The sequence below is a fragment of the Pleurodeles waltl genome, chromosome 1_2, assembly GCF_031143425.1.
Source record: "Pleurodeles waltl isolate 20211129_DDA chromosome 1_2, aPleWal1.hap1.20221129, whole genome shotgun sequence".
NCBI classification, from domain to species: domain Eukaryota; kingdom Metazoa; phylum Chordata; class Amphibia; order Caudata; family Salamandridae; genus Pleurodeles; species Pleurodeles waltl.
Genome location: NC_090437.1, coordinates 99,532,702 through 99,558,605, shown reverse-complemented (window position 1 = coordinate 99,558,605; position 25,904 = coordinate 99,532,702). Strand labels below are relative to the sequence as shown.

General features: G+C 44.0%; 1 protein-coding gene across 8 annotated transcripts in view; it reads right to left on the bottom strand.

Annotated features, from left to right (window-relative positions):
• LOC138297158 (tyrosine-protein phosphatase non-receptor type 9-like) overlaps positions 1 to 25,904 on the bottom strand; it is a 766,145-nt gene that overhangs the window by 437,456 nt on the left and 302,785 nt on the right. For 6 of the 8 annotated variants that reach the window (XM_069236649.1, XM_069236681.1, XM_069236653.1 and 3 more), the window contains one exon: positions 20,549 to 20,638. The exons of the other annotated variants lie outside the window; for them this stretch is intronic. In XM_069236649.1, the coding sequence (XP_069092750.1) occupies positions 20,549 to 20,638 (90 nt within the window). The remainder of the gene's footprint in view (positions 1 to 20,548; positions 20,639 to 25,904) is intronic. 8 annotated transcript variants of the gene reach the window in all.

Sequence of the window (25,904 nt, the reverse complement as noted above, 5' to 3'; positions counted from 1 at the left end):
GGAGGCTATCCGGAAGCGTAGGAATTTCCGATGCTTGGGAATGATTGGGATATGAAAGTACGCGTCTTGCAGGTCTATGGAGCACATCCAGTCTCCTCGATGCAGCTGAGGGAAAATCTGGTGGAGAGCCAGCATCCTGAACTTCTGCTTTTTTATGTACTTGTTCAGTAGTCGTAAGTCCAGAATCGGTCTGAAAACTCCTTCTCAACCTTTTTTTGCTACCAGAAAGTAGCAGGAGTATACTCCTTTCCCTCTGTGCGCGACTGGGACTTTTTCTATTGCTTTTTTCCGTAAAAAGGGCGTATGCCTCTTTGCGTAATAGGCTCATGTGAGCCGGATTGCATTTGGTTGGTGGCAAGTGAGGAGGAGGTTGTCGGAAAAGAAGAGAGTACCCATTCTCTACAATGTTCAGCACCCATTTGTCTTTTGTTATGCCACGCCACTCGTGAATGAACGCTGTGATACTTCCCCCCACCGGAGTGGTGCACGGAGTTAAGGGAAGCGAGTCCTCATTGCTTTGCAGGAGCTTTGGGTGTGGACTGCTGAGGTCTGCTTGGCCCTCGGTCTCTCGTGGCCTTACGACATTGGAAGAGTGGATGCCCTTGCCTCTGTTGTGGCCTCTGGGACCAATGAGGGTCTTGAACCCTCTGCTGAAAAGGGCACCTGTCGTAAGGTCTATACCTTCGCCTGAAGTCCTTCCTTTTCTCCAGGCCCACTGCCCTCATGGTGTCCACTTCCGCCTTCATACGCGCCATCTCCTCATCTGTGTGGGTTCCAAAAAGCGATTTTCCGTTGAACGGAAGGTTTAGGATACGCTGCTGCACTTCCTGCTTCAATCCTGTAAGTCTCAGCCAGGAAGACCTTCTCGCACAAACCCTGTGCGCGTAACCATGTGCTGCTAAGTCTGCCCCATCTGCTGCTGCACTAATGACCTGATTGGAGACCAAACGCCCCTCCTGAAGGATCTCCTGAAAATCCTGCCAGTCCTCCTTAGGCAGCTTCTCTGTGAACCTGCTCAGCGAGTCCCAGAGTGATCGGTCGTATCTGCCTAGGAGTGAGGAAGCGCTGGAGACCTTCATCATGGAAGCCGCCGTGCCACACATCTTCCCCCCCAGAGAGTCCAGGTGCCTACTCTCCTTATCCGGTGGAACCGTGGGGGATGTTGCCACTGAGTGCGTCTTCCGGGCTGCGGCCAATATGACTGAGTCCGGCGGTGGATCAGTCCTGAGAAACAAAGTATCTTGCTCAGGTGCCTTATATTTCTTTAAGATCCTAGCAGGAGCTGATCTGAGGGTGGCTGGTGCTAAAAAAGTGTCCATGGTTGGTTGTAAAAGACCAGGCACCAGCGGTAGCAATTTCTTTGAAACCGCTCTATGTTGCAGGGTTTCAAAGATCACAGATGAGGAGGTTGAAGGTTCCGGGACCTCTATTTTCAGTTTTTGTGCTCCCCTGAGAAGCACCTCGTTAAAGGTTGTGATATCGTCCACCAGGGAAACTCTAGCTGGTGGAGAATCCGTTAGGGTCAAGGAGTACTCTCTTACTGAGGACCCCGACGATGACCAAGAAAGAGACCTTCTGCGACGGCATGACCGTGATCTAGATCTTCTCTGGGAGCGTGACCTGCTCCGAGATGTTGTAGTGGCACGTCGAGGCCTAGTGGCCGACTGGCGAGACGCAGAACGAGCCCGTCCTGCCCACGCTGTTGGCGATGGTGTTCTCGGGAGAGAAGACGAAGGTGAGTACATCCTCGAGTAATGCGAGTCTGGGGAGGCAGTCGTTCTATTAAGGCTCTCCAACCACCTTGGCGACAAGTTGATGGGCGAGACATGCCCAGACGATACGGCTCTCGACCACCCAGATGAACCACTCCTTATGGAGACCACCGGAGATGTTGGAGTGGTCTTTTCCGCCGGCGGTAGCCGACGCTCTTCTCCTTGTAAGACAGGCAAAACCTGTGTCGACGTCGACAGTTGCAACGACGTCGAAGGGAGTGACGTGGGTTGCTCTGGTCTCAACGTTGAGCGCCTCGACGGTGACCGGTGATCCATTGACCGCGACCTGTTAGACGTCGTGTGCCTCGCTGTCGAGAGATGGGCCGTCGACGGCGGCTGTCTTTGCTCTCGCCGTTGAGGCGATTTCGACGTCGTCTTTCGTGCCGTCAAGGGGTGCGAGGCCTTCGACGGCGAATGGGCACGCAGGTGCTGGCTCGACGTCGATCAGTGGGTTGCCGTCGACGGAGATCTGCCCCTGTGGTGGCCATGTTCCTTCGACGTCGTATCCTTCGACGGCGATCTATGGCGATGTGACGGTGGCAGCGATGACGTCGACGGGGAACAAACAGGTACCTTCCTACCTGCTGACGTCGATCTAGCCTGTCTCTCCTTAGAATGGCTTGTTGGCTGCCTGGGAAGCGAAGAGGACGATGTCTTCTGCCTCTCATGAAGACCATGAAGTCTGATCTTCTCCCTGTCCTTCAGAGTCCTTTTTGACATGTTCTTCCAGTGTCTGCAAGTGTCAGGGCAGTGACTCTGAGGCAAACACACAATGCAGAGAGTGTGTGGATCTGACTGGGCCTTCTTCTTCCCACAGGAAGGGCACTTCACAAAAAGAGAAGGCATTTTTCAGTCAGGAAAAAGTCTCTTGACTCAGACAAAGGTGTAAAATGTCGAGTGAAGCAGAAACAAATGCTGTTTTGAAGTATTTTCCTGAGAAAAACTCAGAAAAACTGAGAGCTCAATGCTCCAGGATCCTCTCAGAAGAAGCCGGAAAAAAGAACTGACCTAACTGTGAACCAACTGTCACCTCTCCTTCACCCCTGAGGCATGGTGGGATACTGGAGGTGCTTAGGGTCTTAAAGGCACAGTGCCAGAATTTTATGGTTCTCCTGTGTTAACCTGCATGCAGCCTATTGGCTAATAATGCTCCATTGTTTTCAATGTCGTTTTTTCTCTTTTTTCACTGATGTTGCTACTGTTTCTTTTCCTGGGCCCAGCTATGGGGCTTTGGAAAGTTTTTCTCTTATTTTAATTTTGAAAAGGACTGATAAAAAAAAAAAAAAAAAAACTCCATAGAAATAAAGTATTTTAGCCTGTTTATGAATATAGTCTGCATTGCTGTTATACACACATATATATGAGTTTAGTATGAAAATTTGTCTACTAAAAATGCTACATATATATTTTTCGTGCATATTTCATATTTTTATATGTGTGTATTTTATGTATGCTCGGGGTCCCCGCACGAGGGCAGGAATATTCAATGTTTATGACTATTGATGAGGATCCCCTGGAAGAGAACAGTTTGCTTTCTGAATCATGTTTAAATAAAGATTTGAGAAGGTTGGTGTATGAAAATGCCACTGTTGGCATGGTCACTCCCCACTTTTTGCCTAGTGTTGATGCCAGCTTTGATTGAAAGTGTGCTGGGACACTGCTAACCAGGACCCAGCACCAGTGTTCTTTCCCTAAAACTATACCCTTGTTTCCACAATTGGCACAGCCCTGGCACACAGTCAAGTCCCTTGTAAAAGGTACCCCTGGTACCAGTGGCCCTGTCGCCAGGAAAGGTCCCTAAGGGCTGCAGCATGTATTGTGCCACCCTGAGGGACCCCTCACTCAGTACATGCACACTGCCTTGCAGCTTGTGTGTGCTACTGGGAAGAAAAGATAAAGTCGACATGGCTCTCCCATCAGAGTGCAACGCCCACCAACTGCTGTCTGTGGCATAGGTAACGCACCCCTCTAGCAGGCATTACACCCCTAAGACAGGGTGCACTATACCACAGGTGAGGTTATAGCAGCATGAGCACTATGCCCCTACAGTGTCTAAGTCAATTCTTAGACATTGTAAGTGCAGGGTAGCCATATTTAGAATAAGGTCTGGGAGTCTGTCATTACGAACTCCACAGCACCATAATGGCTATACTGAATACTGGGAAGTTTAGTATCCAACTACTCAGCACAATAAACCCACACTGATGCCAGTGTGAGTTTTATTGAAAAATGAAAACAGAGGGTATCTTAGAGATGTCCCTTGAATGTTAGCCCAACTGCTAGTGTAAGGCAGACCAGTCTATGCCTGCCTGCCACTTCCAGATGAGTTCTGCCCACATATGGAGAGTGTCTGTGCACTCTGTGGTCAGAAACAAAGCCTGTCGTTGGTGGAAGTGCTTCACATCTTCCCCCTGCAGGAATTGTAACACCTGGCGGTGAGCCTCAAAGGCTCAAGCCTGGTGTTACAGTGCCCCAGGGCACTCCAGCCAGTGGAGATGCCCACCCCCCGGACGAGCCCAAACTTTTGGTGGCAAGTCCAGAGGGATAATGAGAAAAACAAGGAGGAGTCACCCCCTCAGTCAGGACCACCCCTAAGGTGTCCAGAGCTGAAGTGAACCCCTCCTTGAGAAATCCTCCATCTTGCTTTGGAGGATTAGGACCAATAAGGAAAGGGATGTGCCCCCATCCCCAGAGGGAGTGGGCACAAGGAGGGTGTAGCCACCCGCAGGGACAGTAGTCACTGGCTACTGCCCCCTGAACCTAACACACTCCTAAATTTAGTATGTAGGGACAATCCTGAACCCAGATCATCAGATTCCTGACGACCTCAAGAAAGAAGGACTGCTGAGCTGAAAACCCAGCAGAGAAGAGGAGACAGCAACTGACTCGGCCCCAGCCCCACCGGCCAGTCTCCTGCTTCGAAAAGCTGCAAGCTTCGTTAGGTTCTCTTACATCAATATATAGCCCATTAGTAGATCAAATGGAGCACATGCTCCATTTTCCTGGGGATGTTGATGGGCTTTTGGCAGCACATATAGAATTATTTAACTCCTTAAAAAAATATTTTACTAAAGCAAAGCACAAGTTATTGAGAGACTTGAGAAGGGTTATTGAGAGCCTATAGGACAGTAAAGAAAGGGCTATAGACCGGAACTCATTAAGGCTCATAGGAGTTGACAGGAACACGGTGAGCTGCTCTATTGGAGTCCGCAAGAGCCATTAATACCTCAAAGTTTTGGAAGTTGATCTGAAATGATAGTGGGGACTCTCGGCCCCTGACTGGTACTTTGATCCTCCCTGTAGCTTGGGTTAAACATTTTGGGTCACTATATTCATGGATAGATGAAATTAACTCTAGGGAATTGGTTGATATCAGGAATCCTGGTGTACCTCCAATCAAATTCACTTTAGCAGAAACTAGGGCAGCAATAGTCTCTTTGAAGTGGGGAAAAGCCCCGGGTCTTGATAAAATACCTGGTGACCTTTATAAATCAAGACCTGATATTTGGGCCCCTTACCTAAATTTGGTCTGCAATGCAGTTGCCGCAGAAGCCTCTTTCCCTTGCTCGTGGAGGGGAGCTGAGATAGTACCTCTTTTTAAAAAAAGGCAGTCCTTGTGATCCCTCCAATTATTGTCCAATATGCCTACTTGACAACCTTCAAAAACTTTTTCAAAGCAGATTCTGTTTCTGATTGTAACAATAATTCACCTAAGCTGGCAGGCGAGAAAATTCCAGGACTGCTTTATGCGGATGATACCATCCTGCTAGCTAAAACACCCATGGGTATGCAAAATCTGGTCGATCAATTCTGCTTGTTCTGCAGAGATTACGGTTTGGAAGTAAATGTCAAGAAAACCAAGATTATGATATATAGTGTACGGCAAAAAGAGAACTAAAGTAAATATACTATTGAATTTTACTCCTCTGGAGAGGGTCACTGAGTATGATTACCTGGGGATTAGGTTACTGGACTCGGGCAGTTGGGATGCAGCTATCAGAAAAGAGGCTCACACCATATGTCAAAGAGATGGGGCCTGGGGACGAAAAGCGAGAGCTGTAGTGAGCCCCCCACTGAACCCCATTTCTGAAATATATAAAGTCCAAATTCGAGCTGCTGCCATGTACGGAGCAGAGCTATGGGGTTCCCATAGACAGCTGGATGCCTTACAAATTTAAGAAAATCATTTTCTTAGATGTATAACTAGGCTGGGGAAGAGTACACCGGTGATCCCCCTCAGACTCGATCTTGGAATAAATAGCATCAAAAACGTAGTGGGTCTGAGGCCTCTCTTATATTGGATCCACCTATGGAAAACTGAAGAACTGGAACCCTTCAGGGAGGCAATCAAAGATCTTACAAAACCCCAACACAGCTGGAAAAAGGTCAGTTGGGTGAGGGAGATGAGATTGGTTTGGGACGAATTGGGTTTCCCCCATTACAGGGAGAGACCAGAGTCGATTCCTGCCAGTGCTACCACACTGGTAAAATGGAGATATTGGGAGAAGGCCAATGATGAGATCCTCCACAGGAATGGGGTGGGTCATTTGGCATCAGAGTTTTTTCTTGTTAAACAAGAACCATGGCCTGAGCAATTTCTTGACCTCCCAATACCTGCACGTGCCCGTGCTTTATTCCTCCAGTTTAGATATGGCACTTTACCAGTTAACAGTTTTACTGCCCGAAGGTCGAAGAATAGTTCCACGGCCAACAAGTATATAAACTGTAACTCATGAGAGGAATCAATCGAGCATGTGTTGTTTTTCTGTCAACTATACAGGAGTCCAAGGGATAAATGGATCATACCACTTTGTAAAGTTCTGCTATTATATGACCGAGCTAACGCCTATAGAATATGTAAATATGATTAGTCTACGCTGGTAGTAAGCGCGGTCACTAAATATTTGTCAGCAGCTTGGTCTATTCGCCATAGGATTACCCCAGTGTTAGGCTTTTGAGCCTGGCCTGGGCAAAGAATTACATGGACAGCGCTCTAAAATAGACCTTTGTTGTTTTTTTAAATTTTTTTTTATATAATATGGTAGTTTTTAAATGCTGAGTCGTGTATTAGGAACATTGGAGAATTATAGCATCAATTCATTCACAGTACTATAGCACATTGCACTTTTGATTGTTAGTATTAGAACTATCCCTTTTATGAACAGACTTGGCTATAAAATGTGTATTTTTTTAATATTTGATAATTACACACTGTATTTTAATTTATTAGTACTAATACTGTTTTTATATTGATAGGACTTGGTTTTAATTATGTACTTATTCATGTATTACTGTTTACAAGCATTTTGCACTTTATATAGATAAGAGTGGAAATTTAACAATTTTTAACCTGAGCTAGCCAAAAATGTGATGATGAATGATATCAAAGCTGGCATAGAAGCAACATGGTAGGAAGACATTTATTTTTTATTTTTTATTTCCTCTAGATGATAAGGAAACCAATGACTGTATCTGCTTTTACTATTTGTCAAGAGCTTTATTCCTTATGTATTGATGTTTTTATTGCACTTTAATGGTCTAAATTTAGACCGAATAAAAAGAAAGACTTAATGAGAGACAGCAGTTCCCAGATGCACAAAAAATCTGCTAGGATCACAATGTATCCCTTGAATGTCCCACCCCACAACTCTGCTGGGTCAGAGCAAACACAAACTGTAGGATTTCAGACAAGCAAGCCTTCAAGAGGTCCACGTGTTGTTCGACCCACCAAGTGAGAAATCAATTTCACCTCTCAGAATATACAGATGCTGGGGGGCGTGCAATGGGTGGAAAGGATCATGGCAACCACCTTCAGTGGCAGCTGTATAGAGTTTAAGAGTCCTTGCTCGACCTCCAGCAATTAACATGTAGGTCCATGAGTTTGGGGTGTAGTACCAGTCCCACCGACTGAGACAGAAGGACCAGCCGAGAGGAAGATAGAGTGGAGGACAATGTTAGAGGTACAGGAGGTCTGTTTATCACACACTATTCGGTCAGTCAGGGCAATGAGAATTACTTGCGCCAGGGTTTGTCAAATCTTCCTTCCACATCAAGGGAGCTGTGAAGGCATTAACGAAGGGCTGGACACACTGGGCAAAGAGGTTGTGAAACTCTGATGGAGGCGCCACTTGTGGTCACAAAGACAACATGTCCAGAAAGACGGCCAGATGGTTGGCGACTAGTCACATTTCATGATTGTGCACCAAGGTCCAGAGGGAGCTGCATTGCTTCTCAACAGAGAAGGTAAAAACCCACACTCTCCGCTGTGGTTCACATACCGGCAGGGAGGTCATAGTATCCGACAAAATCTAGATGGGCTGAACGCGAAGGGAAGGCAGAAAGGTCTTGAGCTCAAAATTACCCTCAGTTCAAGTAGGTTGATGTGGAGTGCCTGCTCATCTGGAAAACCATGGGCCTCTGATTCCCAGTTCTCTCACATGTGCGTCCCACCCATGAGTGGACACGACAATCACCACCGTTGCCACTGCCAGAGGGGGATAGAAGGACACCCTATGAATCAGGTTATCCTCTGCTGATTACCAGTTCAAGTCTGTTGTGGTGTCCCTGACAATCACAATTGAATCCCTCAGATCTCCCTAGTGTTGGACCTGAAGAAGCATCACTGAAAAGCTCACGTGACGGCATGCATGTGTGAAAGGGAGGATGCAAGAAAATATCAGATCAAGCAGGTGGCTTAGGCATATTGACAGAAAATACCAAGTTAAAGAAAAAGGGATGTTGCCTGTAGGAGCTGTGACAGTATCTGCAGCAAACCAGCTTCGAGCAGCCAGTGTTTAGGTATGAAAGTGCAGACATCCCAAACCTCCTGAGATGGACAGAGACGCGTGCCATCACCTTGGTGAAGACTCGAGGTGCTGAAGTCAACCCAAAGAGGAGAAAAAAAACTTGGTAGTAATTGGACCCTCCCAAGAAACAGACACCTCCTGCACAACTGCAGGATAAGTATATGGAATTATGTGTTCTGCAAATGGAAGGACTCCACCCAGCCTCCCACTTACAGCACTATAAGGATCTGAGACAGGGATAGCATTGTTAATTTCTCATTATGCAGGTGGAAGTTCAGAAGCATAAGGTTTAGGATGGGAAGAAAGCTGCAGTCCTTCAGGGGCACCAAGAAGTACTGAGAAAAGTATTGTTGCACATTTTTCTGCTCTCGCGTCTACTACACAACTCATTTCTACAGCAGGGCTGCCACTTCCGGCTGCAGTATCTGTAGATGATCCTCTCACGGAAGGGACTGTTGGGGGGATGGGGGAAATCTGAGTGCTGTTCGAAGGCTTAGGTATACTCCCTTTAAACAATTTTATGAACTCATTTGTCTGATGTCATGTCCTTCATCACTGGCAGAAAGTAGGATACCAGTCCTCCAACATGCCTTCAACAAGAAGCACATGCTCCTTCTGGGCAAACTAAAAGGATTCCCTTGTGGTGCTGAGGAGGAAGATAAAGATTTCTGACAGCCACCTCATTTATGTCTGCTTACGTATTGCACCACAAAGAGGTTTTGCTTATGTTGCATGGTCTGGGCAGGCTGGCATTGTCCATATTAGAAACCCATACAGACACCTTTCAAATTTGGAAACTGACAAAAACCATTTAAGTAGTACAGTACTACATGCCATGAACAGATGCTTACAGGTTAAGTAACAATACGTTTGCTGGCATGTGTGGCTGTAAATACACATGCTCTGCATAGACTGTAAAGCAATGCCCTCCAGAAAGCAGTGGCTCACCTGTGGGTGTTGCAGTTGTTTGAAAAAGGGTATGTAGCACTGCCTATCCTACATTTGCTTGTTGGCGTGCTAATATATTCAAACAATAATGTTTAGTGAAAGTGTGTGGAGTATACCATGTAGCTGCTTTACAAAGTTCAGCCACTGGTATATTGCCCAGAAAAGCCATAGAAGCTCATATCTTACAGGTAAGAATGTGCTCTAGAAGGTGTGGGCAAAGTTATTTTAGCTTTGGCGCAACATGTCTGAATACATTCAATTATTCATCTGGAAATGCCTGACTTAGATATGGACGAAAAGGCAACAAAGAGTTGCTTAGTTTTACAAAACTCTTTAGTTCTATCAATTTATCAGGATGCGGGAAGAAAACAGGTAATTCAATAGAAAGTAGAAACCATTTTTGCAAGAAATTTGGGGTTGGTTCTAAGGACTACCCTGGCCCTGTGTATCTGGAAGCAAGGTTAATGCCTGGAGCTCACTAGTAGAGGATGTAGCGCAGCAGTCAGAGCAACCACCTCTGTAGCTGGAGATACAGGTTCGATCCTCCGGGTTGGTGCAACATCTTGTGATTCTGGGCAAATCACTTAATCTCCTGTGCCCAACGACAGCGCCTTGAGACCCTCACAGGTGATAAGATGCGCTACATAAATCTACATTTCGGTCATTTAATTTCACTAACACCTCTAAATGAAGTGATGGCCTTCAAAAAAGCGACATTCAAAGACAGAAATTGAAGAGGGCATTTATGCATTGGTTGAAATGGGGGACCCGTAAGTCTGGTGAGCACAATATTGAGATTCTATGCTGGTGCATGAGGAACTCTAGATGGAATTATTCTTATAAGGCCTTTCATGGATGCCTTAATAACTGGTACCTTGAACAAGGATAAATGTGGTCTGTTTTGTAAGTATTCGGGCACTGCAAGCTAAATGCAGGCGTATTGAAGTGTAAGCCAGACCAGAGGACTGCAAATGAAGAAGGTAGTAGACCATGTTTTGAATAGTTGCATCAAATGGATCAATGTACTTACTTTGGCAGTAGACAACAAATCATTTCCACTTAGCAGCGTAACATGCTCTAGTTGTGGGTTTATAAGCTGCTTTGAGAATAGTCATACATTCAGGTGGGAGATAAAGATAACTGAATTCTAGGACTTCAGGAATCAAAGCGCAAGGTTGAGTTCTTTTGAATGTGGATGCCTGATTTCTCCATGGTTCTGAGTGGGAAAATCTGGGTTGTGGGAAGCTTCTCTTGAGGCACCACAGAAAGCTCGAGTTTTGTGGTGAACCATGGTTGACAAGCCTAAGTGGGAGCTTTGAAAATGAGGGTGAGAGACATTTGCCTGGGCTTCCGAACCACAAACTGAAGAGGAGGTCCGCAAAGTTGTTGTCGGTCCCCGGGGATATTCTACTAGCAGGTGGATGTTGTGACATATTGCACAATGCCAAATCGTCTGCGATAGGTGTGATAACTGAAGCATGCTGGCTTTGATGTGCCAGTTGTCCAAATATGTTAAGACGTTAGTTCTCTGTGTAGATGTGCTGCGATTACCAGTAGGCATTTGGTGAACACCAGCGGGCAGTAGTGACTCTAAATGGAGAAGCACTTTGAATTGGTAATGTGTTTCAACTATTATAAATCTGAGGTATTTGCGGTGAGCTGGATGGATTGGTATCTGAAAATAAGAGTCCTTTAAAACTAGTGCAGACAAAGTCACCCTGTTGTAGCAAAGAGATCAGATCCTGAAGAGTTGCCATGTGGAAATGTTCTGAAAGGATGTAATGATTTAACGGCCCAAGGTCTAATATAGAGAGTGTACTGAACCTTGCTGTTGAAGAGTGACAGGCTTTATGGGTCCTTTCTGCAAGAGAGCCTGTACATTCCGTTTTAGTTAAGTTTGATGTTATATGGAGAGCTTGTGTCTGCGAAGTGGAATATTTGGAGGCGTTTAAATGAGCTTGAGACAATAACAATGTTGTACAATATCCAAATCCCACTGGTTTATTATGGTTTTTACCAGACAGGTGTTGAGTGGTCAGGGAGAATGGGAAATTAGTAATTGTTTGGAAGCGGAGGGTATGGCACAAGGGGAGGTACCCTTTCTACCCCCTTCGGAATAATTACCTCTATGTGCCTATGTAAAATCCGTTTGAATGGAAGCTGCTGCCTATAGGAAGAGGTTGAGGCATCTAATGGAGTTGTCTTGGAGCTCTGTTTGCATGTGGGACTCCGAAAGGCACCACAGGGAGTGGGAGTTTGAAGCACCTCCATTGCTTTGGCAACCTCTGTGTCATTTTTCATTTTCTCTAATGTTTGATCCACTTGGGGACCCAAACAAATGTTGTTGGTCATACAACAAGTTAAGGAGCATTTTCTGTACTACTGGCTTAAAGACAGTTATACATAGCCAATCATTTCTTGCAACACTATGCTTCTGTTGATGCCCCTAGTCGCCGTGTCTGCCAAGTCAAAGCACATCTGATAGAGTTGTTTGAGATGAGTTTATCTTCTTGGACAATTTGGTGACTTCTTTCTTTTTGTACGCCTGAGAAAGATGTTGGAGGAGTTTCCCCATTCCGTCCCAGTAGGCCCAATCGTACCCTAGCTGTTGGCAATTCTCAAGTTATCGGCTGCATGCAGTGCCACTCTTTTTCCTGAAGCATCAGTGAGTTGAGATTCTGTCAGATAGAAAGACATCTACAGATGTTTGAGAATGAGCCCCTTTACGGGCATCCTGCACCACCAGCAAGTCTGGGGGGCGTTGGCCCTTGATATAAGATGGGTTTGACGGTGCAGCTTTATACTATTTATCAACTTTTGGTGTAATAATGCTAGACTGCAGCAGATTTTTTTAAATTTCATCTGAGTGAAGGAAGCAGTCCCATTTAGCATGGGTAAGTAGTGTCATGCTCTAGTTGTAGAAGAGTATCTCAAAGAGAAAGCCATCTTCTATGGAGCCTTTGTGCAAGGGGACCTGGGGATATGCAGCTGCTCTAGCTATAAGCTCCTGGAAGGATGATGCATCATCAAGGGGTGATGGCTTTGCTGGAAAGCGGTTCATTGTGGAGTGATAGCTCCTATTTCACTAAGAGAAGTAATGTGGTGAAGAGGGTGGTGGTAGAGAAGCAGGCATAGGTGGCTGCTGAGGACTGGTTGTAATGTCCCTTTTATTCTTTTTGAAGGAACAGGTAAGTCGATGGACTCCTCGGAAGAAACATGGTTCTTTGATAGTGTAAGTGCTGACTGCATTGCTTTTACCAAGATTCGACCAGTCGAAAGTTGAATAGATATTTTTTTGTTTTTTGATCGAGCCCTTCAGTCACAGTCTTGAGGCTCGGTTCCGGAGCTGAAATGAAAGTTTTCGGAGCCGAAGTTGGTTTTTGTTTTGGCACCGAGGTGGTCGGAGCTTAAGTAGCAGAAGCCTGGGTGCTCAGAGACGATGAGGCAGATGGTCGGCTCAGCACAGAGATTGGTAGGCTTGATACGGCAGCAGGAGGTTTCAGCTTTGCTTTTGGTGCTGAGCCCGAAGACAGGGCATCCTTAACAGATGCACCGTGCCTACAACGGCAGTGGTGACCCTGGAGCCCTAATTTCGGTTGGAACCAAATGTCACTTGGTGGGCTAGACAGTGGCATGGGCACTCTCAGCGTGCTGTCCTGAAGAAAGGTCAAGCATCTGTAGACCGAACTCTGTTTTAGAGTCAGGTTCGGAGTCTGGTATGGAAAGAGCCTCTTTCACTGCTGCAGAGGCCCGATGGTTACAACTGAAGAATGGTGATATGATAGGCAATGGATTGCTTCTGATTCCGAGAGATCACAACGGAACAATACTGACGGGTGCAGAGGTTAACAACGTACCGAAGGCAGTCCAAAATTGTCTCGAACTGGAGCACCGAAACGCACGTCCAAACCAAATGGTGGAAAGAAAGCAATCTAACAATGGAGTTGATGCCCATGCGCATTATCACCGAGTGGAACTCAAGAGACATTTTTCGAAGAAAAACAAGTTGCACACATCCGGACCCAACACAAGATGGCAGGAGTTTGCAGAGCGCGTGTATCTATAGCCACACATGCCATTGAACAAAAATTGTTGCCACTCCTAACTTCTTAGACTCCTTATCTGGTAGACTGATAGTAAAGGAGCATGGACTGAACTTAGAGGTGGTGGACACCTGGAAATAAAGACACTTTACCAAAAGGTGGTCTGAAAAAGGTCAGATCCCTAAGCGCTGATCTGTACCTGGGCACAGCGTCACTGACTGCTGGCAATGTGGTAGGTTTTGCCCTGGCCTCCTTCACAGACTCTAGAAGAGCCCCATTAAATGAAAACAATGGCCCCACTGAAGTGGGAGTAGTTTGAAGGACCTCAGTGAGAATGTCTAGCCTGAGTTTCACAGAAGCAAGAGGCAATTCAAGTACCTGTGAAGCCTCGGATGTGATATGTATCTACATTTGGTGACATAGTTATTCTACTTATGTTCTAAAGGGCAAGCAAATGTACTGTGTCAAATACAGGGAGAGGCTGAAAAAGCTCTTTATGTGTGTCATGAGGTGCCTCTGAAAGCTGTCAGGGCACAGCACTTGTACCGAAAACATCATTCATGGTCTCCCAATAGCTGACAGGCACCAGCATGATTGCACATGCACATCTCCACCTCAAGCAAGAACAACTGCTGAAGGCCAGGTATTAGGACAACATAGGCACCAATAGAGATTCCAGAGGAGTCAGAGTGATGTTCGGGGCCAAAAGAGGGCCTGTCAGTGAACCGCCAAACAATGCCCCCTATGGTTCCATGAGGTTCAACGGTCCTCCAGAGGGTACCAAAGCCACTGGAACATTTCCACTATCGCATGGAGAAACTAAGTCGGTGCAAGAAACTCAGGGAGGAGATCACTGTAGAGAAAACACAGAGGAGACGGTCTCTGCATGTAGATTTGTGAATAGCATTTTATAGTACAATTGGTACTACTGTAGTACCACTAAACATAGTACACAATGCAATTCGTGATTAGGACCCTATGTGGTTAGATGTTTAAAGGATTAAGAATGTAATTCTTTGAGTGTAGAACAGACTGTGTAGACCAGGTTTTGATTACTTTTCTGAAATCATTTAAACTGGTTTCTGTGCCACCTATAGTGAAAAGGGTTAGCATGGTAACAGAAGCAGTCATAGACACTGCTAGGTTTGGGCCCTAGAAGCTCGTCTCACATGATTTAGTGTCAGGTGGTGGATTACAGGAGATTATGAATTCTGCAGAGCGGTCAAAATCCTGAACTTTTGCTCTATTTTATTTTCAACTTCTTTTGTAAATGTAACTGTTAAGCTTTATACATACAGATAATAATTGGCTATGGTCGTGACAGTAATTGGCAATTTTCCTAGCACTGTAACCAGGCCTGGGCAGAATTTTCTATTTTGGTAATTCTTGTAATGTGGAATTACAGATAAATTAAAAATCCAGTGGTTTCTAAAGTTTGGAAACAACTGTATACCTCTTGACGCCCTTGCATACTTTTCAGAGTATTTAAGGGTGCAAAGTGAAATGCAGTGGTTTCTAAACTTTAAAAACCATTGCATACACCACTTTGCGAACCCTTAAATACTCTGCAGTGATTAAAACATTTATTTACTGCAGATTATGCAAGGGCATTGAGTGTTAGTTGCTCCACTTTCGTAGGCAAAATGCAACCCTTCATCCATTTTTGGACATGAGGGCGCAATTTGCAAATTTTGAAAATGGTGCCAAATGCCCACTCTGCCCTGCTGGTGAATTCTGTGGAACCTGGAGAAACTGTAATGTAATTCCACAGAATCAAACTCTGCAAAACTCCCCCCACCCCTAATTGTACCTTGAAAAATCAAGATTTGATCCAAGACATATAGCCATGCGTTATCCATACTGTTCAAAGCATATAAAAGTTTGTTTCAATGCAAGTAATCTGATTTATGATAATGTGTTAAATGAAAACAATGTACAAGTATAATTCTTCTCCAGGAAATGCAATTAAATGTGAAATTTGTATGCTCGGATCTTCTTTATAATAATGAAATAAAAAAAAATAAAAAAAAAAAAAACAGGATCAGGATATGCACATTTTAGGTTTTTTTCTTTCTTTTTGAACACCAGCCGAATAGTTTTTTCCACAATATGGAGAAGTAAATACAGGAGTGTTATTAAAATGGATGGCCTGACTTGGTTGTTTTGGCTGTCAATAGTCTTTGAAGCAGATCAAAAGCAGTTCCAGAATTGCAGAAATTTCATTGGGTTCTAAATAACTTATTGTTGCTGTCTAAAGAGTTGTAATAAAGATGGTTCTGGTAAGACACGACTGTGACTTTTAATGAATTCTTAATTTTCCTGTCACAGTGTAAGGAAAAGAAAAAAACTTTGCTTATTCGTAATACTTGGTTACCCGTTGTCGTGTTCTGGATTAACAAGTTGTGAACTCTGCCCGAGCCGGAGAGTTATCCACTAAGGGTGCCTTTTTCATGCGCAGAACATACTTAAATACAATTTACAATCCATCTAGCAACACCTGATTTTGAAATAGATGTGCTTAAATGTGGTCACATACACTCTACAAATTATTGCTTGTTTTCTTAATATTTTTTGTTTTGTCAATGCTGGTTTGTGGGAACTGCACAGCTGTGGGAGGCACCCCCAGGAGTGTGCAAACCAGAGACTCTTTTTCATATGATGGTAGAGGTTACACTGTGCAGCAGCAGGGAAATCAGCAAAGGGATGGAAAAGAGATAAGCAAGATTTGCTTTGCAACTCATGTGCACAATAAGTGTGGAAAAGGGAGGAGCAACTCCTGAAGGGGTGAAGGAGGAAAGCCAGAAAAATAGGAAGGTGATATGGAGCAGGATCCTACTGCAAATGGAGATTGTGGTGGCTGAAACCCAAATGGAACACATGGAGAATAAGATTACTGGAATGAAGACCTTGATGAGGGACTTTGGGGCAAATTCAGGTTTGGGGGACAGGGTACTATGTCACAAGTGTGACGGAGTACCCTGTCCACCAGAACTTTCGGTCTTCCAGCCACATTTAGAGTTTGGCGGACTGTCAGCCAAGCCCCAAATGGCTGCTTGTGCAGCTAGATGAACAGAGTGTCCTCCTATTCCTTGAACCGAGTTCCACACAACAAACAACCTGGATGACTTGGAAGCATCCGCTTTTTGGCACCCTCAATACTTTAAAGTGATGAGGGTTGAAGTCCTATGTTTTCCCACAGACAGATACGGCACAATCTTTTCTGGACTCTCGAGATTGCCTTCTAACGCATCTCCTGGCGAATGATGCTCTAGGACTAGTTTCAGAAGGTGTGTGTAACTCGGACTTGAAAACACCTGAAGTCATTTGAGCCATCGGAGAAGGTACAGAACATAAATACTGTGGTCAGCCAGAGACATATAGCAGTTTTTCACTTTACCCTGATTGTCTCCTAAATTTACACCTAGTTCGAGTCTCATTTCCCCAATTTGTTTTACTTCCAGCTTTCCCCTTTTTTTTAACGCCTGTTTTACCTCCCTCATTGGAAAAATAACAGATGATGTATGGAATGCTGTACAAAGCAAACATTCACCCCAGTCACAAAGATCTGGGTTTAATCCATAATTTTCTTACCCACCATGCCACCCCAATTTGGACCCATCCATACGCAAATCAGTCTTGACCCTGCTCCCAATGGAAACAGGGAACAGTCCAGCTCAAACTGCCAAGCCAGGTCTTTCCTTGACCAGAAACAAGCATCCTGGGACCGGGTTTGGGCTATCACCGTTCATCATCTAGGCTAGCTTGAATCCAATGCACGTAGGTTGTTGACCTATTGAGTGAAATATTTATGACATGAGTGTACACTTCAATGTAAATTTGGTGCAGTGCTATTCACTGGGTTTTGTACTGCCCACTTACGGAAACTCATATTCTGTTGTGTTAGAACTGTTATCTATTGCTGGATTTGTTCTCCTCTTAAAACACTTCAATAAAAATGATTTACACTTGAAGGTGTGAAAAAAATAATCGTTCAGGTCATTGGTTTAAAGGAAAACTCACCGTAGCAATAGTGGCCTCACATCTAATTAGGTAATCATTTTGAATCAGATCTTTCGGGTATATAAATATATTGGTTCAAGTGTCCAACAGCATGAAGTAGATCAAGCAGTATTAGTTGTCCTCTCTAAAGCTGTGATGTATTTTTTCCTCTTTGTAATCCCTTGAGTTTGAAATACATTTGAAGTGGACACCGTTCTACAGCATCATTTGCCAGGAGATGCATTGAAGCATAGTCTCAGAGAGACTGTCAGCTGCACCCACTTGTCCAAGGTTAGCCTGTCCCGCATCTGATGATAACCTCAACCTCCCTTCGCCATCCTCCCCCAAACTGAGATGCTGTGCTCAGAAAAGAACTAAACAGTCAATAGAATGAAGATCCTCTGGCAAACCACCTTGCCTCACCCCTGTACACCTAGTCTCTTCCCAGTGAGTATCCTCCTCTTTGAGAGGAACTCTTTAGTGAGGCTTGTGCTGCCAAGTCAACACCTGACCTGACACAAATGACTGCCAATATGGCAGAGGCATGGGCCACATTGAATATAAAGAGCACTGCAAAAATGATTTTTTGTGGGAGCGATCCAAAAGAATTTAGAACATGGGTGGTATCTTTTCAATTACCTCTAATTCTTCATGCACTCCTTGTCCAAACATATGTTCCCCATTGAATGGCAAGTCAGTAATATTTGTGTGCACCTCTACTCAGAAACCAAAGTCTCGCGGTCCGAAATATCTCTCTAAATAAGGTCTCCACTTAACTGGAGATTTGCTGCATTTGTTGTCTCCGGCAACACTTTAATACATATACTCACACCACCATCCATTCTTGGTCAACAGTCTGTGGTGAGGGATTCTCTAGGTTAAAGTAGGTCTTACTTGCACCCCCTCTTCTAGGTAAGGTACCTGAGAGAGAGGATGAATACTCTGGTATGCTGCACCTGAATGCTTGCTAGATTATGTTACTTGTTTCTGATATCGTGAGCGAGATCAAGTCCCTTCTCAAAAGTTAGCTTTTTCCCCAGAAAAATGTGGAAATTATAGACCCTCCACAATCTACAGGATGCACAACATTTGGGGCTAACATTGTTTTGGTGTCATCGCCAGGCCAATGTCTTAAAATAGCAAACCATTCTGAAGTCCTCCATCTTTAAATTGTGTTTTGGAACCAATGGGGTAACAAAATCGGTTTGTGTCACAGAGCGGAGCGTTTCCAGATGACTTCTGGGTCACAGTGGCTTAATTGTTCCATGGAACTTTTAAACAATGTTTTTATTCTGATACGTTTGATACAGTTATTTTAGGCTTTAGAGTCTTTGGAATGACCAAGGAAACTAAGGAATATCTTTCCTAATGCTAATGAAAAATAATGGAAATTTTCTGTCTGTTCTTTTTCAGATATGTTCTTCAGAACCATTTCTGAATGAGTACCTGATCTCCGTTTCCACTCAATGGCGTAATATGTCAGGGATTTACTTTTTCCAACAAATCCGATTATTATTGTGAATCAGTGAAAACCAACAGGTTTTAGTAAAAGCATGTAAACTTAAATGACACACAAGAAAAAAACTCATATAGCATTTTGACATGCCCAACAACGAAAAATGAAGAAAGAGCAAAATTAGAACACTTTAAGAAGTATATTCATCATATGACCTAATGCACTAAAATCAAAATCTAAAGCCATTTTTGATTCCCAATCCAGTCAATGAATCACTTGCCTTTTTCCCCTCAAATATACTTGTGCTTCTTTCTGCTCAATGGTTAAAATATACTGATGACTGTATACACACTGTGGGATCATGGGCTACGGGTCAATATCATAATGACATATTCAGGATACACGAAATGACGACAGCCACAATTCAATATTTATACACAGCACGTGACTTTGTAATACATTCACAGAAGAAGGAAAAAAAAAAAAAGTAAAAGTTTGTGATTTTAATGCCAGCTTTGAAGCTGTCGTAAGGCATGGTCCAGCGCTGACTGCACTTCCTGAGGAAAACCTGCTGGCATGCTTGCTATCATAGGTTATCAGCCATAATAGCAATGCTGGCTGTGACTTGAGTACCTTAGTAAAACTACTTGCCAGCTTCTCAACAGATTTACCAGGCTGACCACTCTCAAAGATAGACTGAAAATGTATTTGCCAAGGTGGAAAGAAGGAAATCAGTACTACTTATTCAGAGGGTGGCCTGCACTTAGAAAGGGGATCAGACCTTCACAGAGATAAAACCATCTGGTAATATAGCCTTAACACACTATCCTCTTTTCCAGCTTTAGTAGGCTTACCCTACTGGTGTTGGTGTCTCGGACACTGTCAATCTATCATAAAACAGTCAGTGTGTAGCCTCTGGGACCCGCTCCAGAGTATTTTGTTGCAGACTGGAAATCATAGTCCTGGAGAAACCTTAGACAAGCGCTTTTCCCTATGCATAAGTTAGGAGACACTGTTAAATACCTTAATGTGGAACCTAGGCACACACCACCTTTTTGGTCTACTGTGCCGATTTATTACAGATGACTCCTAGAAGGGCCACATTTTTATTTTACTGCTTATTTCTCGCTGATTCTCTTTATTAAAAAATATGGTTATGGGTCTCTCCTATAAAACATTTTTTTAAAGAGTACTTTTTATATGAGCTCCTCCAAAGATTCTTTGGGATATTTAGAACTGAGGTTAACCCCACTCCAATTCACATTCATCATCATCATCATACTGCTGCTGTGTCTTGCCTGACACTAAAAACACATAATCTGTGACTCTGCAATTCCTCAAGAGGAAAATGATATATGGCTATATCTACAGTTATCACAATACAATTAACAGTGCAGATGAAAAGATACCAAAGTTTCTGTCTCCAAAGAAGTGTACCTTTCGACATGCAAATAAGTGTAATTTTAATTATGTTTCATAGACTGTAATCACTTCCTAACTGAATGACCCTTACAGCATACTTACTAACACAGTAAATTTACCACTCAGTAGTTCTGAACGGAGAGGTTCTTCATCCGGATTTATATTGTAAATACCCTCTTTCAATCGAGTATTCTGTCAAAAAACACAAGACGAAGAATAATTGCAAAGTAAAACTGTGTGTATTCTTCGACTTATAGTGCCATACCATGAACTGGTATTTAAAACAAATGTTTACAGTAAGGTGCATTTGCTTTACACTATCCTAAGAAAAATTATACTTTTATTATACTTTATGGCATAACTGGAGGCCTGTGCTAGGCAGTTAAGAATGATTTTAATCAAGTGGAAATAAAAAAAGGTGCAAACTCAGCACACAAACGTCAAAAATTAACCCCTCTCAAAATCGGCCTCTTATGCACCAGCTTAATATTACCAAAGCCTTCAACTTTCTCCGTTTCTGCTATCATTAGAAGGTAAGTATTTCATAATTTTATTCTAGTTTAATATGTAATTGTTCATTTAACTATTGCATTTGATGCTTCCATCATTGAGAGTTTAATTGTATGGTCAGCTCGGGAGAGAAATTACAAGGAGAGAACAGTGTCTTTGGCGGACATTTTGATGGCCTCATCAAATGCCCTGATGCCTCCTGGAGAGGTTAAGGAAACCAGCAGATGTTTTGCCACCCAAACTTCAAATCCCACAAGTAGAAGATGTTGCCACTCTTTTAGAGTTATTTACAATCTGGTCATCGTGGAACAGCTCCACCGATATTCTTGTAGTCCTCATTATCAAATTAATGGCTTGAGAATTTGTGATGGAAATAAATCATCTAAAGTTTGCCTAACCTGATTTAAATATATTTTAATTTACCCTGCTAACGAGGTCTGAGAATTTCTTATGAGTGCATCTGACTAAAAAAAGTACGGCTAAGTAAGCCAAAGAGGTTTAAAGAGGAAGGAACATATTTTTGCCAGAAAAAAAACACTTTTATAAGGTGAAAGAGTTTAATCAGGACATACAACTGGGTATTTCTTAGGCAAGTCCTAGATTTGGCTAGCATTTCAGGCATCTACAATAGCCTGTAAAAATACCCGTACAATCATTTTACTGAAAAACGTTGTTTTTCTTACAGCTTAACAGAAAGCACGGTCATTAGGGCAGGAGCAGAGCATATAGCAGAGATAAATAGGCAGTCTGAGTGTTAAATAGTACAGTTCGCAACTGTAATTAATACAAGTAGAGGTGACATATATAAGTTGTAGTGTCATAGTGCAGATCAGAGCAACGTAAGGGGTGTGCTCCCGGACTGGACAGTGGAGAGTGTTGCAGAATAAGTAGGATTGGAATAGTACACAGATATCAAAGTAGCATGAGGAGGAAGGGGCCATCTTGGTCTATTGTTCTATCATGTCCTGGCAAAACATAACATCTTGTGACCAGCGCAAGACCGGGTGCCATCTCTACTGCATCCAGACCATGGCAACGCATTTCTTAGCAAGCATGAACAGGATATGCAAGGCACCAGGTGTAAGCTGGAAGCTCTGAAGTATCAGCCAGCAGGACGACCTTGGTGTGGGAGAAGCAATTTAAATGTTAAGCATATCAGAAATTGATATGAAAATATAATGGTAAAAAGAAGTTAAGCCTGGGCAATGCCATGACATTTGAATAAAGTCAGATTCAATAAGGCCACATCAGTGGCATTGGCCTGTGGCATGTCCCAGAAATTGTGAAAGTCTAGCAGGTGTGTAGTATTGATGCATATATTGAAACTGTATTAATTTATGTTTATGGAATGCACTAGAATGCCAGGCTAAAAGATGGCCGCTCCAGCATGAGGTTCTTCGCGCTGAGCACCAATAGCCTGTTAAAGCACTGAATATCAGATGATACCGGCCTCAACTAATAGCCTTTTTCCTCTCTTTACCCAACCTGATGAATCGCCAGCAACACTCTGTGGGCTGCCAGTACTGCGTACTGAAGCAGGGCAGTGGCCCTTCTTGAACTTGAGCATGGCACTGGATCCACTCTGCTACTGGGAAGAACCCAGAGTGAGCAAAACCTGACAGTCTCTTCTGCTCCAGATACAGCAATATTTGACCTCAATAGACACACAGGAGGTCGACAAGATGGCCTCAGCGCTAGCCAAACTAGAGAAAAGCATTGCTACAACAGAAGCCCACATTTCAGATGTTGAGGATCACACGAACACCACAATAGAAAAGTATTGGGCAAGAAGAAAGTATTAGAGGTCACCCAAGCAAAGAATGAAAATGTGGAGTCCCGATAATGATGCAACAATCTGTGACTGGTAGGTCTTCCCGAGTCCACAAATACAGGCAAACATAACATACTTTGTCAAACACCTCCTCACAAAATTATTTGGAGTAGATGTTTTTCCCTTATTTTTGCGGTGGAGCAGACACACTGCCCATTGGAGCAGAGACTACCCCCTGGAGCCCCAGCAAGACCTATCATAGCTGGCCTCTTAAATTATCAGGACCGTGATACTACTGTGCACTTGGCCCGGGAGAAACAGCTGCTCACTCACAATGGTACACTGATTTCCATCTATCCTGATTTTACACAAAGTGCAGGAGGCTTGACGCACCTACATCCAGGTCAAGCGAAAGCTTTGACAAGCAAATATTCCATAAGCTAAACTATATCCTGTGCGCCACAAGGTAACTCTCAACAAAAAGACATACGTCAGCGACCCACAGACAGCTACTAGTTTTCTAAACAAATTCAAGAAGCGGAGGTCATCCCCATCTTGTAGTTCAAAAGTCCTTTTGAAGTTGATCAGAGCGTCACTGAGTGAACACGGCTACCACGACTCTGCATACTACTGTTGCAGGCATGCTGCTGTACATACTAGCGCCAAAGCAATATTTCTGCTAGCTCCCTAGATTTGTTTTACAGCTGGATTTATCTCGGTCACTTGTGGCAACTGTTTTGTGTACTAGACATTTTCTCTATCATCTCAACTCGTGAATTAGTTGATGCATTCTGGCTGTCATGTATGTTTACCTACTATATTGAGATGTCCATATGTATGCTCAGTAAGTGTCCTCCTATCACTAGGAGACACTCCTTGCCGGAACTCTGGCCTCCCCTGCTGGGAGCTCCCCAGATGCATGATCCTCATGATAGCCATGGTTGCCGAGATTACAATAGACAGCTAATTTTGGTACTGTTAAGGGGGGGGGGGATATTTTCCACTGTCAAGTTGGGCTGGCTAGTTTGGGAGTTGGGGGGTTAGATCACAATGCAACGGCCATAAAGCACCATGATACATATTGTTAAGTGGGACTATGGGAGGGGGAGGTCAGTAGGAGCTACCTCATATTGTACTACCGTGGCACACACAGGATACCAATTGGCTCATGACCTCAAAACCTAATATGATTTTCTCTGTGAACTTTATCTCTTGGAATATTTGGTGGGTAGGCAAGCTGCGTGTGGAACGATAAATCCTAGCATACCTCAACCCCGACTAAACAGATATAGCACTCCTTCAGGACACACATTGGGGGCCACAAAGACCTCTGGGGTTTGCAACACACGTGAGCTGTTACAGGCCCTTTTTCTGTTATTCCTCCTACATACACCCTTGGTACAGCCATACTAGTACAGCTCAGGTTTTCATTCATAGTAAAAACCAAAGTAACTGGCCAGCAGGGAAGATGTAATATTCTACCAGCATGCATAGCCACACAATCCATTACTATAATAAACACTTATGGAGGGAATACTGATGATCCCACACTTAATAAACAAGTGTGGGACTGCTGTGACTTACTGACTATTAAGACTTTTTTTTGGGGGGGGGGGGGGCGAGGGGGGTCGCCTTTAACTTAGTTTTAGATCGCAACATAGATAGCTCCCATCCCCTCAATCTCACATACCGCTGCTAGGGTGCTTCGCGACATAATGGCCACTTATGGTCTCCTAGATCTATGGCATGAAACACAAGGACACACAAGAGGGCTCACATTTTGACACTGCACAGCATATGGATACGACTCAATTACTGGATGGGCCCCCCCTGGGGGAGGGGGGTTTCAGAAATCGGCTAAAATAAATTTGTCCCCCCCACCCGGGGAGCGAGTCTTGCCTAAGGGGTCACTCCCCTTCTGTGTATTTGGCGTAAAAAAAAAAAAAACCTCCCTGGTGTCTAGTGGTTTCTGCCCCCCTTGGGGGCAGACTGTCCTCAAAAAATAGGCCAATCTGCCCCCAAGGGGGGCAGAAATGGCCTAAATATAATTTGCCCCTAGGGAGCGACCCTTGCCTAAGGGGTCACTCCCCAACTAAAAAAAAACACACACAAAAAACAAACAAAAAAAATGATCCCTGGCGCCTAAATGGCCTACATATAATTTGCCCCCTAGGGAGCGATCCTTGCCTAAGGGGTCGCTCCCCAACACAAAACAAAAACACAAAAAAACACAAAAAACAAACAAAAAAAATTATCCCTGGCGCCTAGTGGATGAAAAATATTGCCCCCTTGGGGAGCGACCCTTGCCCAAGGGGTCGCGCCCCTCATGCCAGTGTTCACACAAAAATAAATCCCTGGTGTCTAGTGGGCATTTCAAAAGCCGCATCGCTTTACGATCTGGCTTTTGAAATACTCTGAGAGACTTCAAAGGGAAGGAAATTTCTTTCCTTCCCTTTGAAGCCTCTCAGGCCCCCATCACATAATCGGAAGAGAAATGCTTGCATTTCTCTTCCACAGTCAGCACGCAAATGTGGACTGACATTATCAGATGTCACTGGGGGGACTTAGGTGGGGGTCGGGGTGGAAGGGGAAGGGCTTCCCATTCCATCCCTGCTTTGGGGGGGGGGTGGGAGGAAGCCCACGGAGGGAGCTCGCTCCGAGCTCCAGGCCGAGGACGTAATGGTTCCGTCCTCGGCACGGAAGGGGTTAAAAAACAAGAAATGTAGCTGTATTTTGGCAAATTTCTCAGTCTCCTCCAGGAGAAACCACAAACTCTGGGTACTTTTAGATTTCCCAGGATGTTGAAAAAAGGATGCAAATTTGACTTAGAAAGCTAACTAATGTGGAAAAAAAATGGGGGCCTAAGCGCAACTACCCCAAATAGCCTAATAAGGGCTCAGCACTGGTGGGGAAAGGCCCAGCAGCTCAGGAGTTACAAATACAAAATAAGGGCCTATTAACCTTCTATTATAATGTTGTATTAACCGAGATCGGTGTTAGGTTGATCCTTTGCACACAGGAGTACTGATCAGGTTAATTTTTCGTTGGTTGAGAATTCACTCTGTGTAGTGTGTCAGGAGGGAGGTGCCTGGAAGTCGATATGTGCATGTACATTGGAGTTGTGATGATTTTTTCACATTCACAAGTTGATTTCCAAAATGGAGAGAAAGTCTAGAC